At 37.4% G+C, this 21769-nt stretch overlaps 3 protein-coding genes and 3 non-coding genes across 7 annotated transcripts; 4 read left to right on the top strand and 2 right to left on the bottom strand.

Annotated features, from left to right (window-relative positions):
* The first annotated feature begins 503 nt into the window (after window positions 1–503).
* On the top strand, window positions 504–597 carry Trnay-gua (transfer RNA tyrosine (anticodon GUA)). Its single transcript has 2 exons — window positions 504–540; window positions 562–597. It is a non-coding gene; the product is annotated as a tRNA-Tyr (tRNA).
* A 593-nt stretch (window positions 598–1190) lies between these two features.
* Window positions 1191–1283, top strand: Trnay-gua (transfer RNA tyrosine (anticodon GUA)). The gene is made up of 2 exons: window positions 1191–1227; window positions 1248–1283. It is a non-coding gene; the product is annotated as a tRNA-Tyr (tRNA).
* A 383-nt stretch (window positions 1284–1666) lies between these two features.
* Window positions 1667–1739, bottom strand: Trnar-ucg (transfer RNA arginine (anticodon UCG)). Its single transcript has one exon. It is a non-coding gene; the product is annotated as a tRNA-Arg (tRNA).
* A 5653-nt stretch (window positions 1740–7392) lies between these two features.
* Window positions 7393–17879, top strand: LOC143345132 (b(0,+)-type amino acid transporter 1). Of its 2 annotated transcripts, none has more exons than XM_076771965.1 (6): window positions 7393–7789; window positions 15368–15718; window positions 15899–16650; window positions 16831–17044; window positions 17135–17440; window positions 17519–17879. In XM_076771965.1, the coding sequence occupies exons 1-6, from the start codon at window positions 7765–7767 to the stop codon at window positions 17581–17583; spliced, it is 1713 nt and encodes a 570-aa protein (XP_076628080.1). In that variant the 5' UTR covers window positions 7393–7764; the 3' UTR covers window positions 17584–17879. The 2 variants fall into 2 exon arrangements, with proteins under 2 accessions (XP_076628080.1, XP_076628081.1); XM_076771966.1 differs by lacking the exon at window positions 7393–7789 and adding an exon at window positions 14597–15157.
* LOC143345134 (uncharacterized) lies at window positions 17735–18694 on the bottom strand. Its single transcript, XM_076771968.1, has 2 exons — window positions 18575–18694; window positions 17735–18394 (listed from the first exon to the last, which is right to left on the bottom strand). The coding sequence occupies exons 1-2, from the start codon at window positions 18617–18619 to the stop codon at window positions 17882–17884; spliced, it is 558 nt and encodes a 185-aa protein (XP_076628083.1). The 5' UTR covers window positions 18620–18694; the 3' UTR covers window positions 17735–17881.
* Naam (Nicotinamide amidase) lies at window positions 18388–21746 on the top strand. The gene is made up of 6 exons (XM_076771973.1): window positions 18388–18947; window positions 19018–19258; window positions 19352–19822; window positions 20248–20451; window positions 20559–20803; window positions 20877–21746. The coding sequence occupies exons 1-6, from the start codon at window positions 18814–18816 to the stop codon at window positions 21439–21441; spliced, it is 1860 nt and encodes a 619-aa protein (XP_076628088.1). The 5' UTR covers window positions 18388–18813; the 3' UTR covers window positions 21442–21746.
* Window positions 21747–21769: the final 23 nt, after the last annotated feature.

Genomic DNA, 21769 nt, shown 5'->3' with positions numbered 1-21769 from the left:
ACAAACAAAAATATACATGAAATCCGTGGTAGGATTTTAAAAAATACCTCCGACCTTTATAATCACGATAATGTCAATGCGTGCGACAAATAATTCCCTTCATCTTCGCGTCACATTCACTCTTCTATCTTTCTCTATTGAAAGAAATGTTTCGAGGTCAAGTTGCTCCTCACACGTGTTCTTTATCGAAGAACTTGATGCTAGCCTCATTATAAAGAAACGAAAGATCGTAAATATTATATTCCGTTACATGTTGATGAATTATTCCGAATTCTTAATTCCTGCTCTAAATAATGTACAATGCCCATCAAGTTTCTTATCTCTCGTGTGCTGTCGTAATTCACGACTGTGACGCACTTCGTGTGCAACATAATCGTTACTTCAAAGTGTTAGCTTAGTCTTTCTGAGACAATGTTCGTAATTAATATAAAATCAAACGATCTGAATGAATCTGTACAATAATTTCCTTATCATTATTCTAACGACAGACCACAATCGTCGAACCTTCGATAGCTCAGTTGGTAGAGCGGTGGACTGTAGTAGGCACGATTGAATTGAGACATCCATAGGTCGCTGGTTCAAATCCGGCTCGAAGGAATTTTTTTTTTATTCTCCCTTTTTAAAGTATTATATGTTATAACGATTTTTTTACAGCTAATATATTGTTAATTGCATACCTGACCAAGAACTATTACCAAGCATATTTTATGCTCGTGTTACATACGTTATCGCAAACGAAGAGTGACCTGCGATACTTAGCATAAGGTAACTGAAAACTTTATAGTTTCTTATGCCATTAAAACCAAAAGCATTCTTCTTCCTTGCAGGTCAGAAAGTAATAAAATCAGACCTATACTATTTACCCTAAGAGTATGTATGATAATATAAGTATAATCAATAACACAAAAATAGGGGAGAAATTATACTAATTATAAGCATCCAGTGTCCAGATAATCCCAAAATTTGTACGAATATTTAGGTTCATTATCTTTTTGTAAGACAAATCTCTGATTAGACATAGTCCAGACGTGGTGGTGTGGTGTTCCAATATTTGTTTATAATATTTTTTCAAAATATTAGCTTAGTCTTTCTGAAACAATGTTCATAATTAATATAAAATCAAACAATTCGAATGAATCCATACAATAATTTACTTATCACTATTCTAACGACAGACCAGAATTATCAAACCTTCGATAGCTCAGTTGGTAGAGCGGTGGACTGTAGTAGGCACGATTGAATGAGACATCCATAGGTCGCTGGTTCAAATCCGGCTCGAAGGAATTTTTTTTTTATTCTCCCTTTTTAAAGTATTATATGTTATAACGATTTTGTTATTATAATAATATTTTTGTTACCCAATACTATCAATTATTAATTATGTAATTACTTTTGCAATTAGCTATAAGACATATACTGAACATTAACATACAGTATAACATTTTAAGGGTATGTTTAATAATTCTACGCTTCTACATTACAAATAAATGCAATCGTTTTCATTTCAGAATAAATGGACGTAGAAAAACAAGTAAATAAAAGTATATAATTACTATTCAATCAAAATGTTGCTAAAAATAATGAACCTACATATAACATGTATTTTTTTATTAGTGTTTAAATATTATAAAATTAAACAAAGTCAAGAAAAAAAGAATTGACCATTCGACCGTGACAGGACTCGAACCTGCAATCTTCGGATCCGAAGTCCGACGCCTTATCCATTAGGCCACACGGTCAGTTGTATGACTGTAATCCAACTTTGAATATTACGGTGCTTACCGTAGTATATTATTTTTAAATATTAAATGACGTATTTTATATTTTATGTACATCAATCTAATAAAATAATTAATTCACATAACATATCACTTCTCTCGCACTATACATCTATAATAATTTAACACCAAAAATACATTCTTATATTAGAAAGGCTGAAATATTGATGTTAATGAAATAATAATCAATATGCAATAACATTAAAAATCAACTAGAACAATTTCGGAAAATACTGTTCAAAATTTTTATTTTACCAAAATTAATTTATAGCGTTTTATTTAGATATAATTCTAGCATTAATACTGTTTCATTTTATAAGAATAAAAATTAGAAAATTTCTTTTGCATGATAATTGTTTAAAACTATGTAGATATTAGATATAAAAGCACAGACGATGTATACGAGTAGACTTTTCACCTTATGGACTTTCGTGGCCCAATCTAACTGCCATACCGACCTGAAAATTCGGAGGTGATTTTAGCGTCCTCTTCTCATGGATGGCGGTCAGTTGAGAAACTATTCACTGAATTAGTATTGCAGCCAAACAGCTGTAGTGTTTGCGTAAATACATGTGAGTTGACTATGGAAGGGATTAAAATTCATTTTTGAATCTGTTGGTAGCGTTGCGAATGACATGAAAATGGTAATGGGGTTTCGAGACCCCATAAAAATGGGCCGAAAAAATACATTGGGTGAAAGATTTACTCGTATACCTCGTCTTTAACAATACTCTAGAATCTTTGATGAATCAATGAGAATCAAAACTAACCTAGCGAAGAAGCTCTATATTTATGATGACCTATGCAAAGCGGATCGCAGCCTAATTTGCTAATATTACTTAGTTTTTAATTAATAATTGCATTACCCAGCTAAGAGTGATACGATTATTAATTAAACGTTAAATAATATTACCCAGGTCTCACCACGTGGAGGTTGCTGCGAATGGAGACCCGCCCTAACTGATTCCCAATCATCCTTCATTAATAAAGATCTTCTGTGACCAACGATCGTTGGTCGAAGAAGAAACAAACGAAAGTGCAACCAATGTAATATGCACAACCAACGAAGAGAGTTGAAAGAATTTTCAAAAGAATTTGTCTTCAAGCAAAAATAATCTGCGTAACATAATGGTTAACCAAACACCTGCCTAACTATAAATCTAAATTCGTTTATTATATCAAGAAACACTTCTAAATTCGCAGCCATTAGCTCGGTGTCACCCACGAAGAATAACTTTTCTATCGTGGGTGACACCGATTACCAGGTCTCACCACGAGGAGGTTGCTGCGAGTGGAGACCCAAAGAGAGATAGATGGAATCCAAGTTCCATCGATCTCCCTTTTACATCCTTAGAAGCTAGATTAGTCATGCCAAGTAATTATTTTGTTTAAAAAGGGATGAAGCTAAATTGTTGGAGACACGACGCGACGCGACGCGATGCTGAACCGTGCAGCAGATCTTCGGATCGAATCGACACTGCCCTTGGTAAATTGATTTCTATTTCTAGAAATCGATCTATCATTGGCAGGCGACTAGATCTTTCGGACAAACTGGACGGCCGATCACATGTTTCGTTCGACGAAACAGTGGTGACCGAAGCAAGAAACGAGATAACGAGTCGAGAGAAGCTACTTGTTAAATAATTACTTGGCAATATTGGGAGACGCATACACTAGAGACTTAAAATTAACGTCGAAGCTCGAGTCTAGTCAAGTTGAAGCTAAAATTCGGACGATAGTAGGAAACAAAGTTCCTTGTACCAAGCAATTATGTGATTAAAAAGAGGGATGAAGCTAAATCGTGGGATACGCGACGCGACGCGACGCGATGCTGTACCGTGCAGCGGATCCGAGGATCGAACCTACTGCCCTTGCTAACTCGATCTCAACAAGAAAACAGAGAACTGCAACTCCGAATCGAGGTCTCCATTTCTCCAACGCAACCCGCCGGGAGCCCGAAGGACCCGACTTAGGCTGTCTGACAAAGAGAGAGTACCTGAGACAGAGTCGACTTCCGCTGGAAGGTATGCGTTTCCGCAGAATACGGAAACTCCACACCTTCCAGCGAAGTGCCGTTTTCCCTCAATCAAGCTTACCAAGGGAAGGCGATTAGATCTTTCGGACCAGATACACGGCCGATCACATGTTTCAATCGATGAAACAGCGGTGACCGAAGCTAGGAACGAGGGAACGAGAAAACGAGAAGCTACTTATTGAATAATTGCTTGGTAGGACGCGGAAATATGTACAATAAAGAAATCTTCGACGTTAATTCTAAGATTCGCGACGAAGCTTAAAACTAATCAACTTGGAATTAGAAGTCCCCCGGCGGTTGTGGCGTACTCCCTCGATGTCCTTGCGATTAATCTAAATTTAAACTGAAATCGAAACTAATATTTATATTAGTAAGATATGGAAGGAAATTAAGCAACATATTACAAGAATTTAAGCTGAAACATAAAAATAAAACTCTTATATTAATCAGTGTCATCGAAACAAATATGGTATATACATCGACACAATGTTATAGATACCAAAACGAACATTCGTAATAATGGAAGAAACTTGGATCGAGACCCCAAATTGAATCAACACAGTGTTGTACATATCAAAACGAACTTTCATAGTAATGAAACAAACTTAGATCGAGACCCCAAATTGAATCAACACCAAACAATCAAATGAAACGAAAGAATCAAACAAAGTACCTCCGCAGATTATTACGAGAATTCGAGCAAGAACGTAACCACAAAAATCTTATTCTAATCAGTGGAATAAAAATACCTGAAATTACATTATTATATCCTGCAATATTATACATATGAAAGCAATAACATAAATTCGACAAACAATGTAAAAATGGAAACAGAGAAAAGGGACATTCATAATAATCAAATAAAATAAGATAGATAAATAGAGGTGAATTCACATCAAACAAACAAATAAAAATAATAAAATATAAATAAGAGGAATGGACTTACTACTTATCGTCAGTACATAGGATAGTTACCACTAAGCCACTGTAACCACTGTTGCCACTGGACCAACTGTAAAATAAGAAAATATTCGTATTATAGCAACATCAGTTAGACAAGCAAGGCAAAATCAGTTTATTGAAGAGAAATTGGTATCAAACGATAGAATAGAAGAGGGGAGAGAATTTTTAAACAGTTCTTACCGTTGGTCATCACCGTCCGGCACTGGTCAGTAGTGGTCACTAGTCGAATCTCCACTGGTCAGCACTGGTCAGTAGTGGTCAGTTCTGGTCAGTCCTGGTCAGTCCTGGTCACTCCTGGTCCCCCCAGTGGTCAGTGATCCACGAATGGCCCGCGAGACCCGATTCCCCTGGATGCTCCAGGGGTACTGAAGAATTTGTCCAGCGGTAGTCTTTAAGTGGGGAAGTCGAAGAGTGGGGAGACAGTGTCAACGTGAAGAGTTAAGAACCACTTGGTCTAGAGAACAACCCTATTTCGATTGGTCCCACCTCTTGACCATTTCTAGATCTTCACTGGACCGTTGACCTTGAGGTCAACCTCACTGTTGACCACCAGTGACCATAAGTTATTGTTGATCATCGACCCATTAAAACCATTACGAAGATTAAAGCCATCTTACGAGGATCTCCTTACAATTTGATGCATGATCTTTTTAACATTTTGTTCCACTTTGGAACAGTATCTCATGTTATAAAATACTCATGGTACAGCGATAGCGTTCATCCCACTAGCGATAGGTCTATTCTTTACCTCGTTTATGTGTAATAGATATACATGGGTTGGAAAATAAAAATGCCTGGGCAGTCGAGACTCAAAATCGTATGCAGGTTGACACAAATCGGATTTTAGCTGTTTTGAAAGCAAGAAAGAAAGACTCACATTCGCCTTCTTTCTTGAATTCCCGAAACTGTCCAAAGCACCTAAGCTCACGTACACATGGTTGTGAATTGGTGTGTGTAAATGGAGGGGTAAGCTTACTCTGGACACCGGTCTGCCATCTGATAACACTGTTATGAATCAATTTTTAGATTTATCAAGACATATATGTATAACCTCCGTATCTGTAGTATTACTCATTTTCTATTTGTTAATTTTTGTTAATACATGTCTTTTTGTACATCAGTTCGAACAATTGCCAACGATATTATCTTTGCATCTGTACGTATCATCTGCGGTACAGGCAGACTACTTATGGTAATTGGTGTCGCACATACTGCAATACCGATCTGGTAAAAAAAACCATTGGATTTCGAGCGACCTCCTTGTTTGAAGCACGGTGATCTTGAGAACTATGATCAATGAAAATTGTCCCCATACCGTGAGACATGAAAATACATTTAACGGTAGATCTATTCTGTACCTAGTCTGTGGTTCAGTCCTCAATTCATGATACATTCTTTAGATACTTGCACATACTTGTAAGATTCAAATACATTAAACAATTCATCCGAATAGACTGCATTTGCATATAACGAAGTTACGGCGAGATGTTAAATATAATTACGTGATCGATGTTTGAAAGAACGCAATAGTAGATATGTCACTTAACAAGTTATTATTAGTTATGAATAGAACTTCATACGTAATGTCAAACTATAATACTGTTAAATTGACACACGATGGGATTGCAAATTTCCTTAGACTACACATGATCAGTTTTTGTACCATGTAAACGTTTCTAAGCAAGCAATGGCAGATTTGCAATAGAAACACTCAAGATTTTAAGAATTCAAGATCCCCACTTATATAAACAGGATTAGAAATATCAACGATTAAAATTTCTGTAACTTCCCCTTGTATCCGCCATTGGAGGCGAACTAGTGACGAAGCTGGTAACTTTCTCCTAGAGGGCAAGAATTAATGTTCCCCGGTGTATATCGATGTTGTATGTAACACCGGCATAAATTCTGACTGTGTAAACGCACTTACTGTGCTGCAAATATTAAATGTAAATACATAGTTCAAATTACACATTATGGAACGTTTCAAAAGAAGCGAAGGAGTTTCTAGTTTAACCACGGAATATTGAAAAGTCAACGAAACAGAAACGAATGATCAAAGTAATAATCATCGCCGTGTTAAAAATTGGCAAATAACGATATATATTAGACCCATTGACACAGAAATGAATATTCCAAAAACAAAGTCTAGTTAGATATTGCATTAATAAAGAGAAATATTACTGATTTGCGGAATAGAAATTCTATAGCACGGTTCCAGATTCTGAAATCATTATTCAAATAAAATATATGCATTTTCTTCTTTATTAAATTACTTCGGATAATCTACGTGCTACCATACGCGTAATGGTGAAAATCTTCATTCGATGCTTGAAGAGAAAAATGAGAAATATTAATAAGTTTCGATTTGTCGAAGCGACGAGGAATTAAAGGAACGCAAGACCAGTTTATAGATGTGATTTAGATAAGATATCGATTTACGAGGTGAATCCGTAGGTGTCCGGTAGAACTCGAAAGACAGAAAAACGATATCGAGCGAGTTCGGGCGCCGACGCTGGGCGCTCCGGCGTCCATCCTTCCTTCCCTCTCGCTCTTTCAGTTTCCCCTACCCGACCTCGTTTCTGTTCGCTGTTCGGCGAATACGTCTCCTTCTGTTAAACGCCCAGTTTATCGTCAGAGCTGGTCAGAGCTGGATCGGATTTATATCGTGTTGCAATACCGCAGCCTCGCACGACGCATACGGATATTCGCGGTAGAAAAGCCAAGTCAGAGACGTAGAGGTTTCGCAAGCAGAAGGGAGTCGCGGCGTGGTGACACCGTTAAAGAAATCCAAGCAGAAAAGAAGGGCGTACGGAACGGTCGCCCCTCGAAACGAGCGACTTGCGAGCTAATTTAGCGCGAGAAGAGAGTCAGACGGCGAGCAGAAGACAGCTGTAGTCTGGCAAAGGCAGTGGTTGCACCGAAAAGTCGGCGTGGTGTCATGAGAGGCGGTCTCACAATCCGCCCTTCTTATCGGTCCCTATTAGAGTCATGCATGTCGCGCCCTTCAAACGAGGTGAGCGACGCTTTTCCTTGCCCATCGTTGGCCGTTTTTATCCTTTTTCCGCGCGATATCGTCAAGGCTGCCAGATACTTGTTCGTAATTGGAAAGATTCGCGCGCTTTTTACCCTCGCCGGGTCACTTCATTCATAAACACTGCTCTCATTCTTAGGACAAGACCCTCTCGTCGAGACTGACGAGCTATACGAACACTGCGTCAAGCGTGCGCGATTGTTACTATACACGAGAAGTTTCGAGTTGCGCGGAACCATTTACCACTAACTCTATCGAGACTTTTTTTATACAGAATATTTTGTTATTATAAAAATATAATGAACTCTATCGGTATACGTACTAGAAACTATGGTAATTTCGTTCCAACTTACGGCAGCATGTAAAATATTTCCGTAAAAATTGGACAACGACTAACGATTAAAAATATATAGATAATAAGCGAAATCGTAGAAACTGCTTTACATGTAAATATTTCAAAAATCATCCGTCAGAAAGACTACTTGCTTAGCATAAATCAAGCGCAGAATGTTTCGAAACCTTCGCGGAAAAAGACACAATTCATCGGTCGAACAAAACCTGTTGGTGCACGCTTGTGTTTTGAGTTATAGAACGAGATAGCACGTGCCAAGTTGCACCGCCATTTTAGTTTCGCTGTACCCGGCCGTCGGCGAGTGTAATTATGTATTAACGTTTTAGTCTTATCTAGCGGGGTCTCCTAACGCTATAATAGAGAAAATACTTTTACATTTTTCTACCATGCAAAAACGTTTGAAACAAGCAGCGTAGATGACGCAATGCAAGTTCGTTAGAACAAGTAACGTAATAATGAATTGTTCGTAGAAGTTGGTGTTGAATTTTCTTGTTTGAATACACAAGTATCGTGTTACATCATTCATTCTACACGAACCTCCAGTATTGTTTAGACTCTTAGAATTTCTTACTTACATACTTCCTTTAGCTTGTGTATAGAATCCACCCCCGGGCCCTTCCACAACAAAGGGGAGGGAAAGACCCAGAATTACCATCCCCCTCAACATTCTCCGTATGGTCGAGACAGGCTACTCAAACGACCCAAACTTGGCTCTGGGTACTATTACCTGTAAGAACAGTTTTCTCAATAATTTGAGCCCATAAATTGTCAGCCAAGAAGTAGACCTAGTGACGTACGACACTAACAATATATCCGATTTAGTTATATACCCAGTTGATATTCTCTTACGCGGGAAAACAATTTACATCTTATGTTTTTCAAATGTACAATTTCTTTGTCATCTGTCACCTGGAGTTTGTCAAGTGTCGTGTTACCTTATAGAAAGAGAACTGCCCTTCGTATAGAATTACTCTTCATCGCTGCCTTCTGTTACAAGAAAAGTGCTGATAACACTTTAAAAGCTTAAATTACTGCAGCTGATATTATGCATTAGGTCATCGCATAAGTACGTGTCATTCGTCCTTCTTAGAATTATGTGGTCCCAGAAACCATTTCACTTGTACCTGAAACAATACAGTTCAACATAAATTGTAACTTTTATGGAATCTGAAACCCATTAAATCGGCGGGTTCCGTGAATCCAGAGTTAATCGATTCTCTTTCCCTCTCTGCTGGGTCAATTTTTGCCGAGCTCAAGGCAAGAGTGGGGATAGATCGTGGAAATTGAGCTGTGCACTTCTCTGTGCTTTGCCTTTAAGATCGTATAGAACAACACGAAACGCTATTTAACGTATAGCACGTAATTTACGCACGTGCACCGTTTGATCTTGGCAATTTCGGATGTTTACAGTCGCGCGTAATTGGCACAGATAGCTATATATGTAGACGATTCAACGAACCGTTCCAAAGCGGAACTCGCAGCAGTAAGGTCGAATAAAAACGGAAACGTTCGTTAGGTCTAAATGCAATGGAAAGTCTTGGTTATGCAACGCGGGAGCCCGACTACCGAAATCTACGGACAGTTGCGTCATCTCGTGAAACGGAAAGCTCGAGTCGCAGGGTGCATGGAATCCTTAAGTTATTCCGAAAATATCTTCGTGCTTCCTGTTTGATTCCCTCCGTAGAGTGGCAATGCCAAAGAAAATGACCCAAGTCAAGAACACGTTCGTTCTAACATTATTTCTTTACACTTACGTTGTTATTATACCGAATCGAATGTCCAGATTCAAATAATCATAAACAATTTTTCAACACGAAGGCATACATGAAGGAATAGTTTCTCGTAAACGAGCAAGCATTGTGGATATAAGTTCGATGCCGATCGAACACTCTTCCCACGTTCGAGTTCGCGGGTTTATTTTTAACGTTTCACAATGAATATGTGCTGTACGAAGTGGCCGTAAATAGACGATCGGGTTCTTCAACGAATCACTCGATGGAGAAGAACGACGACAAACGCTCCGGCGACACGTTCCGTTTAAGCGAATTATGCCCATTTACGCGCAAACCAATACGCGCGTTAATTCTTTTCAATGGTGGTCCGTCACTATCTGGGTCGTACGTGCTTGAAAATCCGTCGGTTCTACGACAAAAATTCGTTACCGCGTCGAAGAAAATCTCTAATTTAAACTGTAAAGCTCACCGATCACTTCCGACGTGACATTCTATCCGCATAACGTCGTTTCGATTTCAATTTATATTTTATGCGCGAAGAAAAGCTATCTGCTCCGGGTTATAAGACAATGGCGAGCACCCGTAATCGATAAAATGAAACGAAAATCATCAAATCGTCGGCTTTACACGGGCAATATTACGGATTGGCATGAGAAACGAATTGAACGTTTCCCAGCGGTATTTGCGCAACAGAAACGAGAGTTTTCGGATATCAGCGGAATGCAGCGGCGTTTCAGCACGATTTTCGACTCGACGAATCGATCGACGGGTTCATGCGTCCGGCCAAGTGGTTCAAAGTGTTAGACCTCACAGTTCGCGGAGTAGGTCATCATGAACCACGTGTCGAGCGTATAAGACTCGAAGACAACTGTTGGTCGCGACGCAAAAAGCCGTTCCTCTTTGTCGTAGCGTTGATCTCATCGTTTCAGATTTTCTACAGACGCGTACGTGTCGCCGGCGGTTGCGAGGAGGTCGTAGAAATGCAACTCTCGTGACGAACGAGACTCTGTCAAACGAATTTAATAGCTTCCAGGCGCGATTTAATGCTTATTTTACGACCGACTCGACCTTCGTCGTGGTCGCAATCGTTCGCGAGTCTACGCGCGCGCGAATATCGTTCCTTTCATACAATCAATTAAACGCAATTGGATCAATTCGATGCTTGGTCACAATGAGCCATTAGCGCGCAATTTAACAACAGCTCTATGGTTTGTTAATTATACGTGAGTCCCAACAACGCTGACAATTATCTTCGTTTCGTGGTTGTACGTTGAAGATTAACTGAAAGAAAAATACGGGATATGAATATAGTATTACATTCACTATCAGCAAAGCAATTTTTTGAATAATTCGTAAATTATGATCCATCACTGGATTTTGTAAACTGAGACAAACAAGAATAAATAGATTAATATGATAAAAGTACTTACATTTTAGAATACGATCATCTGGATTTCCATTGATTATTTTTCTTTAACATTCCACGGTAAAAATTAATATTTTCAGTTCCTTGGTAAAAAATCTTCTCACCCTATGTGGTAATTAATGCATTTAAAGGAATGTAATGTTTGTGCAGTATCGAAAGATAAAGTAACCATTGATAGACACTGCCTATTAAACTCTGCAAACGTCAGTGTTAGCTAGCGTATCGTGTTACCAGTTCGAAAAAATTTGTAACTTAATTCGTAGCGCGAGAACAACCATGATAGGTGACAATCACCTTTTATCGAGCAACATCTTTGTTACTTGAATCGTTTAAAACGATTAAACTCATGTTCCTTAATCGTTTAAAACCATTAAACTCACATTCCTTTCGAGTCGAGCAATTACATCGCTCGACGATAGAACGAAATATCACTCGCAATTGCTTTTAACACTAGATTTACGGAAGCCGTCAATTTGACGGATGTCAGATTCCATATTTAAAATTGCAGAACGCATAAATATTATTTTTTAACAATTTATGTTGAATTTGTTTGATGCAATGGTATGAATACATATTCTAATTAAAAGAAAAATCGTATTTTAAGGTAACCGTCAACGTGAAAGGCATCAATAAATATACGTGCGATCAATGCCCGTAAATCTAGTGTTAAACAAGACCGAATTACATTCTGCGTACTCTCAACACGCTTGTCCGGTTGAAAACGATGCAATAGCGTCGCAAAGTAACGAAAACCGTCCTTCTTCCCCTCTTTCGTTTTACTTTATACGAGCATTTTATATAATGCCTCGTAAAATAGTTTTGAGATGTTAAATTCATTGTGTCTCGGTCGCATAAATCATCTCAAAAGCCGCAGAACGTTGGAAATCATTTTCGGTATTGCATCATTGCAACCGAACGATCAAAGCCAGAAAGACTTTCGTTACTACGGAGCAGTCTCGTTAGATTTGCTCTATTTATAAATTCATACGATATTAGGACAATATAATCTTTGTATTTTTTCTTAGTTTCATACATTAACCGAACCGATTTAACTTTTATTTTTAATTATTCGCTGAATCTATGCCAAGCATTTAAGTGGTCGGTTTAACTTTCCGCTGACAACAGTACATATTCGTCGATATTTACGAACTTTACGGCTAATATATTGTTAATTGCATACCTGACTAAGAACTATTACCAAGCATTTTTTATGCTCGTGTTACATACGTTATCGCAAACGAAGAGTGACCTGCGATACTTAGCATAAGGTAACTGAAAACTTTATAGTTTCTTATGCCATTAAAACCAAAAGCATCCTTCTTCCTTGCAGGTCAGAAAGTTATAAAATCAGACCTATACTATTTACCCTAAGAGTATGTATGATAACAATAAATGTATAATCAATAACACAAAAATAGGGGAGGAATTATACTAATTACAAGCATCCAATTTCCAGATAATCCCAAAATTTGTACGAATATTTAGGATCATTATCTTTTTGTAAGACAAATCTCTAATTAGACATAGTCCAGACGCGGTGGTGTGGTGTTCCAATATTTGTTTATAATATTCTTTGTTTGATGTACGATCTATGTAAACAAGATCACCTATTCCTGAGGCTGACAAACATCTTTCAGACTTAAATAGATCCATCTCCATACATCACTGTGAGGTGTATACGTGATGTTATCATCTTTTCCTTGGTAGAACGGCAAACATAAATTCAGCATTTAGATCCAAGTAGCTTAAATTTCACACTAGAATACTACTCCCTCAAGCTAAATCCCTAAGATGTATTTCTACAGTTGCTAATGATACTGATTTTAATCGTGCATTATTCGGTTCTGCAGAAATTTCTGGCGCTGTTTTCTTTCGAATTCTTTTACTCGACAGTGCAATTTGCTGATTTCTTGATTACGCCACAACTTTTAAGTCTTTAAAATTTTCCTCCTGAAAATAAAATATGTACATACCGAAGTATCGTAGTTAATCATACTGATTTTAGAGTTTTTTTATTTTTTCGAACAAAATATATCTTGTCTGATTAGATGCATAACTAAAACAATTACTAGCTATGACCTTGCTCTCTATCCGATGAAAATTTAATACGTGTACATTCAATAACGGTAATTGTTCTATCTATATTGCATGTTTGTACATTTGACCACGTACGCCTTGATTCTATAATAATAAGAAAACATATTTTCAACAAATTTATGGAAAGACGATATTATTAATGTTCAAAGCTGTGATTAGATATTTTGACGTTTAGAACAATAACGAAATATTCCTGTAACTGAAAAATGACTACGACAGAAATAATTTATTTTTCGAATTCTTGCGTGTAATCAATATACGAGGTATTCGTGACACAAATTATTTATTGCTGTCAGCAATTTGTGCAATGACTTTCTCTAAAGTCATTGAAAATATACTTGAAAGAATGCACCCTCATATTTTACGTATAGATCTTTGAACTTGACGGATAAATTTTACGAGAGAGTCTGGTTAATAAGAACTGCATTTTAAAATGTCCAGGAAATACTAAAGAACTAAGTGCTTTATCGGAAAATCGAGTCGAACGTTTGAAACATTTTCCATGGATATTTTTGCCACGCAAAAAAAAAAACTCGCACGCGTGCACCTTTCAGGGGAGAAAGTAAACGATATTTTAAGGTGGACAGTACTTTAAATGTTATACAATGAAAAACCATTGCCAGCGTCAAGAAAATCGATAGTCCCTTATCGAAAGGTCACCTTGAATAAGAAACCACGCTCAACACGCCTGGCGTATTACGAGTGTTCAATCGCCTCAAGACTAAATCCGTTTTGAAAGAATGCAACGTGCTCGTATTGCGCACCATATAAGCAGTTACTGCGTTTATTACATACGATCGTTTAATCTAGGAAGATTTATTGCCTTCCTATATAGCTTATCAGTCCTTTGTTATCCATAATATTGATTTTCGATGTGTGAGTAAAATCGCAGAACCGATTACGAGAATGATTAATCAACTCGGTATCGAATCTGTTCCGATATCTTTATCGACACATTTCCACTATACGAGGTTTGAAAAATTAGAAAGTTTGCGAAATATTTCCAACTAGTAACTTTTCGAACGAACACCCTGTATAATCGGAGAAAAATCGCGCGCGTTTTGCGTGTCGCGTGCGTCTTGTTCTATTGTGCGACGAAGCACGTAAAGAAGGCATAACGATCTCGGTCACGAGAAATCTTTTGGCATCCGGCCACGAGAACTATTACGGTAACAGCAACGTCCCAAAGATAATAATATATGTCACGTGACAAAGTAAACACAAGCTCGACGATCTGCCACTTTTCAGATCCTTTCAAGAAATGCTTTGAATTAGTTCGCTCATCTTTCGTTAGTCACGAGAAGCAAGCGACGCGGTACGGTCGCGTGATTTGAACCACAAGTGATTTTTCAAGTAACACAGTGGTTTTTAAACTTCTCCAGTCTGTTTAAGATATTTTAATTTATTTCGAGTCGATCGAATTTATCGAGACAAACCTGGCACGGTTTTTGCTCGCGAACAATTTAAACACATGTTAAACATTCGCGGCGCAGTGTAACCGGCTTTTCGAGACGGTGTTTAAGAATTACTGAAGTGTACACGACTATCAGCACCGATTTAACAGGCTATATCGAGCAGGTGTTTCCTATTCACTTAAACGATGCGAATGGAACTATAAGTGAAACTGTTTTTTTTTCGTGGGACAACCTCCGTTTGCCTGTCTATGTCGCGCGGCAGTGAAGAATGCTAACAATTCCACTTGTCAATAACTGCTGATAGCAAATGATAGGAATCAATGACGGGTAAAAATCGCATTCCTTCGCGAAAGTTTACATGATAATTAGTACGATAATTGTCCTGTTTCAGTTCTAGTGCGATAAATGCGCATCACGCTTCGATCGTAAAGTTTAATGTTTCAAAGAGTAGTGGCATACGTGATACGTTGGCAGATATTTGCATTTTATCATGTTTTGGAGGATAGAAAAGTAAAAACATGAAATGTATTGTTTCAGCTACCGTGGGACATGATCCACAGACGAGCAACGGCAATCAGCCGCAACAACAACTGCAACCCGGTAGTTGGACTGGAGCTCCCGAGACAACGTTGGTTTCGCGATCAGCTAGGATCAATGGGAACAGCAACGGCTGGAACCCCGTTGTTACGACGCCGTTTCAGCCTCAACAACAGCTACACGAACGGAAACAAAAAGAAACTAAATCTGGGGATGTGGGAGATGATGAAGACGGGGGTGGAGGGGGTGGAGGGCTGGAGGGGGCGGACCCAGAGGAGAACAACTCTGTTCACCTCAAGAGACGGGTGGGACTCGTCAGTGGGGTGGCTCTAATCGTTGGTACCATGATAGGTAAGGGTCAATATCGGTCACCGATTTCGGTGAAACCTCAAAAACTAAAATAATGCCACCTGTTATCATGAACAGGATGCCTAGATCCACGAGAGTATAAGGTTTTACCAAAATCGGGAACCCGAAGGACCTGTACTTTAATTGTAGGATGCATAACATTTGTTTACGTTTCTGGTCCAGGTTCCGGGATATTCGTTTCGCCGTCAGGGCTTTTGGTTCGAACTGGCAGTATTGGAATTAGCTTCCTCGTATGGACGGCCTGCGGCTTGTTAAGTCTGTGCGGCGCGTTGGCATACGCCGAACTGGGTACGATGAACACGAGCAGCGGCGCGGAATACGCATACTTCATGGACGCGTTCGGTGCTCCGCCTGCTTTCCTCTTCTCGTGGGTCTCCACTTTGGTCCTGAAGCCGTCTCAGATGGCGATCATATGCCTCTCGTTCGCGCAATACGCGGTAGAAGCGTTCGCGGCCGATTGCGATCCACCCGAGGAAATCGTAAAGATCGTGGCGCTCCTGGCGATCATACTTATACTGCTGGTGAATTGTTACAGCGTTAATCTGGCCACGGGTGTGCAGAACGCGTTCACTGCGGCCAAATTGATTGCCATACTCGTTGTAATCGCCGGTGGTTCTTACAAGCTGATACAGGGTAACACGCAGCATCTGAAAGGCGCATTCGACATGATTGACGGCGACAATACCGTGAATATCGGAAGATTGGCCACGGCCTTCTACACTGGCCTGTGGGCGTACGACGGTTGGAACAATCTAAATTACGTCACAGAAGAAATCAAAGACCCCTCGAAAAATCTGCCGCGTTCCATCATGATCGGTATACCTCTTGTCACGCTCTGTTACGCGTTGATAAACGTCTCTTATCTAGCCGTGATGTCGCCGTCGGAAATGATCGAAAGCGAAGCCGTTGCAGTGGTAAGACGACAATTTGTAATTTCATCGTTATTTCGATTAGAAGCCAAGAATTAGAACAGACACCTCGCATCCTCGTTATTTTTTAGAGCTAATCGGATTTTTCGAAAAGAAAAATGAAAAAAAGCATACAAGTCAAAATCTATTCAACGGAGAGAGTCATCCTTCTATAATGTTTTGCAGACTTTTGGCAATCGGATTCTTGGCGTAATGGCGTGGCTCATGCCGCTCTCGGTTGCAATCAGCACGTTCGGTTCCGCAAATGGTACTCTCTTTGCAGCAGGTAGACTATGCTTCGCCGCATCCCGAGAGGGTCATTTACTCGACTGTCTCAGTTACGTGCACGTGCGACGCTTCACTCCCGCGCCAGGACTTATCTTCCACTCTCTCGTTGCAGGTATCGTTTATGCGCCTATTCTAAACACAATGAAATATACATTAGTATAAAGGTACTAATTATTTAATAAAATACGTTCACGTCAATTAGGAACGATGGTATTGTCTGGAAACATAGATTCCTTGATCGACTTTTTTTCATTTACCGCTTGGATCTTTTATGGCGGAGCAATGCTTGCTCTGTTGGTGATGCGAAGGACCAGACCAAATCATCCACGACCATACAAATGTCCGCTGGTGATACCTGTGCTCGTACTTGGAATCTCTGCGTACCTGATTGTAGCACCAATCATTGACAAGCCTCAAATCGAGTACTTGTATGCGACCGGGTTCATATTTGCGGGCATGCTTGTCTACCTCCCATTTGTTAAATACGGATATGTGCCCAAATTTATGGGTAAGTGGGAATTTAATAGGAAGCAACACATAAGGAGCAAATATATTAAGGGTAAAATATTACTTTTCTGATTTGCAGAAGGTGTGAATGCCTTCCTTCAAATGTTACTCGAGGTAGCACCGACGGCTGCAGCCTTTGACTGACCTCGATCGAATGCAAGGAACGGTTCTTTTAATGCCAAATCATTCCATTGCAGCATGGTGAACCATTTGTAGATATCTATTTTAAATATGCATAGACAAAAATGTGTATTCTATTATCAAAGCTTGCAAAGCTGACCCAAATGAATTCACATACATGAAAATATTATTTTATTACTCATTATTCTTCGTATATAACATACAATATATGGAACATGTTATTGTTAAACATAATTAGTTGATTGTTGTATAGATTACGTTGAAACAACTAAAAATATTTTAAACATTTACAGTTAAAATTTCATGTTTTTTTTTTTCTACTCAATGGTTTTTCATTCACATTTCCATAAACCTCCAATATATTATCAGATTTTTTCTTACGAATCTTTGTAGTTTTATGTTTTACCATACTACTTGCAGCTCCTGATACATCTTTCTCGTTTTGTTGCTTTTCCTTTTGCCTTGCTTTTTGCATTTTCAATGTTTTATAATTTATTCTCCTGTTTTTAGGAGGTTTTGCGCCTAAACTTAAGACAAGCTCGATTTTTGATTTCTTTGCCTTTGCTTTTTCGAAACCGGATATACCAAATCTCATAACTTCGTACCTAAAACGTTTCATTTCTAATTCTTGTTTCCTTTTTTGATCTTCTTTAGTTTTGTCCTGTGCATCAGTTTTTTCTTTGTCGTCTCGAAAATTAACATTCTCCTTTACCTTTTTCCTTGGTTGCTTGTAATTAACTGATACGAATTCTTCTGCAAGATCTTTTTTCATCTTCGACACCCGCGTCGGAATAAAATCTTCCATTGTAATGTACTAAAAAACAATGAATTCTTATTACAAGTGAAATTTGTTGAGACTAAATAATAGTTACATACATATTAAACAAAATGATATCTAAAAACTATTATACAATGTTGAATATTAAATTATTAGTTATATATCTATAACTTTTTTTTTCACATGTACACGACAACAACTAATAAAAATAGTTACCACATTTCTAATAATTATATTATTCGTAATATCCATGACACTCATAAAAAATTTACAAGTACTAAGGTTTATTTACATGAACATTGAAAAATTGCGGGATAAAAAGGGTTAATATAAGCGATGAGTAGACATAACCTCAAATATAATCTGTGCATGCGTAAAAGATAACAAAAAATAAGTTTGAGCATATCGATATTTCTTACCTGTATAAAATATAGGAAAATTATAATTTAATTACGATGGAAGAATATCCGCCGATTAATATACGTTTGGCTGTAAATAGAATTGATCTAAATTTAATCAGAAACGAAGATATACAGCCGCGAATATATACACCGGGAGAAGAAATATCTAGTCAACCTGATTTTTTGAGGTAATGAAACTGCGTGTAACCTGCCTATGAATAAGAAGCAGAATTTTCATTCTATATGAATTTTCATTAGGGGTCATGGAACATATGTAGATGATGAGAATACATTACGTGCGTCCGTAGCTGGCGTTTTAGAAAAAGTAAACAAACTTATTTCGATAAGACCCTTGAAAGCACGTTATCAGGGCGAAATAGGAGATGTTGTTGTTGGGCGTATAACCGAGGTGCAACAAAAACGATGGAAAGTTGATACTAATTCAAAACTTGACTCTGTACTTTTACTATCTAGTGTTAATTTGCCTGGAGGAGAATTGGTAGGATATATAACTATGCCATCTTTCATAACTCGATATTTAAAGTGTAAATGATTTTAAATGCAAATATTATTTTTCATTGTAATTTATTAGAGGAGAAGATCTGCAGAAGATGAACAAACAATGCGAAGATATCTTCAAGAGGGAGATTTAATTTGTGCAGAAGTACAAAGTAATTTTGTAGATGGCTCGCTTTCGTTGCATACCAGAGTCTTAAAATATGGTAAATTATCTCAGGGTATAATGATAAAAGTTTCACCAGCACTCATAAAACGAAAGAAAACACATTTTCACAATTTGGAGAATGGTGCAAGTTTAATATTAGGAAACAATGGTTATATATGGATTGGAGCTAGTAAACAAGATACTGACAGATCAGAGGGTGGTTTCACTCAAGATTTATCAAGGATCCCACAGGAAAATCGTGAAGTTTGTGCACGACTTCGTAATTGTATTTTAATTTTAGCAAAATGTAATATGCACCTAACAGATACATCTGTTACATATGCTTACGAAGAATCTATGAAATATAAAGTAAATAACTTATTAGAACCTGAGCCAATGGTTGATATATCGTTATTAACTCATCAAAGACTTTCACAATGATTCTGTACTACACTTATATAACTACATGTTACTCAACATATAAACAGAATATATATTTTATAATAATTCTTAATGTAAATTTTTAATTTACGACAGACACTAATAAATATTTTTTAGTTTCTAATAAATTTTTTTTAATATTTACGTACAAAATATAATAAAATGTTGACATTGAAGAAGGGTGTGTATGCTCTATGTACTGAATGAAAATATGAAAAGTTAGTACTGCACTGCAGTAAAATTGAAATAGATCATATAGAAATACATTGCAGTATTTTATCAGCAGTTTTGCCTGTAAGGAGGTATAAAAAGAAGTATATAATGTGGCTGTGCACTGCTAAAACGAGTATTGATTAAACAAATGACTTAGAGACAAGTAACAGCAAAGAAATATGGATGCATGTTTCACTGCTTTTGACAAAGATGAAGATGGATATTTGTCTCTCACAGAATTTGAACTCATTTGTCGTGCATTGTTTCGTAATGATCGCGGAAAAATTTATACTCTTGACAAGAATCAGTTAAATGAAATATATTCTGTATTTGATTGGAAAAAAGATGGAAAGATTGATAGGGAAGAGTTCGAGGTATATTTGTAAATATTGCATGTCCAATGTAACCATAAGATCTAATCTAATCTAATTATAATGTTAAAAATTGAAAGTAAGTTTAACATTTTTTCATAATTTTGCAGATGTGCTGGAATCGTTGGATTAAAATATGTTGTCGTCCAAAAAGTGTCTTTTTGATTGTAGATGTACAAAATGATTTTATAACGGGTTCGTTAAATATAAAACAATGTGCTGCACAGCACGATGGTTCAGAAGTGATCGAACCAATCAATCGTTTGTTGGATACTGTACCATTTGATGCAGTATTTTACTCTCTTGATTGGCATCCTGTAGATCATGTCTCTTTCATCGATAATTTACATCTTAGGTAATTAATACATATTTGAATCTTATTAGTACATTTTTATAGTCATACTTACAAGTTAAATATCTTTGTGCAGAGAAGTTGATCCTAGTAGCGAAATTCCAAAAGAAATAGCACAAGTTTATGATACGGTTACATTCAAAGGACCACCGCTACTAACGCAACGTCTTTGGCCGCGTCATTGCATTCAAGACTCTTGGGGTGCAGAGCTTCATAAAGACCTAAAGATCGTTGATAACGCAATTAAAATATACAAAGGAACAAATCCAGAAGTGGATTCATATTCTGTGTTTTGGGATAACAAGAAATTGCAAGACACCACGTTGTCTTCACAATTACAAGAAACTGGGACAACAGATATATATATTTGTGGACTAGCTTATGATGTTTGCGTCGGAGCTACCGCAGTTGATGCACTTAAAAGTGGTTATCGAACTATTCTCATCGACGATTGTAGTCGAGGAGTAGATCTTGTAGATATAGAAAAAACGAAAGCTACTGTCATAAATAATAATGGTGTAATTGTGAATTCGAATCAGGTAAAAGCAATGGTCGAAGGAAAAGATCGACGACCGGAACTTGGATACAAATTAGCTTTAGAAATAAAAAAAAAAATGAACTCTGTAGATGATGATAAATAATATAACTTCACATTTGATCTATAATTCGTATAAACTAATAACTAGCATACCAGCTTGCTCGAAATTAGTACGTGAATTAATTAAATTAATATAATATTACATGTTACAGAGATAGTTCTGTTAAGAATTCCTAAAATGTATTAAACGAACTAGAATAAATATATTTTTCTGCATCAAATTTGGATGTGTTATCATTTTCTAAAATTAATTTTTGAATCTGCAGTATGCTTCTTGTATAAAAATGTAATATAATAAAAAATAATAAAAATATGGATGTAAACTGTTTATTTCTATTTACATCTTCCCGCGCAATTAATGATACATAACC

This window comes from Colletes latitarsis, chromosome 8 (assembly GCF_051014445.1).
Source record: "Colletes latitarsis isolate SP2378_abdomen chromosome 8, iyColLati1, whole genome shotgun sequence".
NCBI lineage: Eukaryota > Metazoa > Arthropoda > Insecta > Hymenoptera > Colletidae > Colletes > Colletes latitarsis.
Note: the sequence above shows the minus strand (reverse complement) of the source record. Positions and strands in the feature narration are given on the sequence as shown.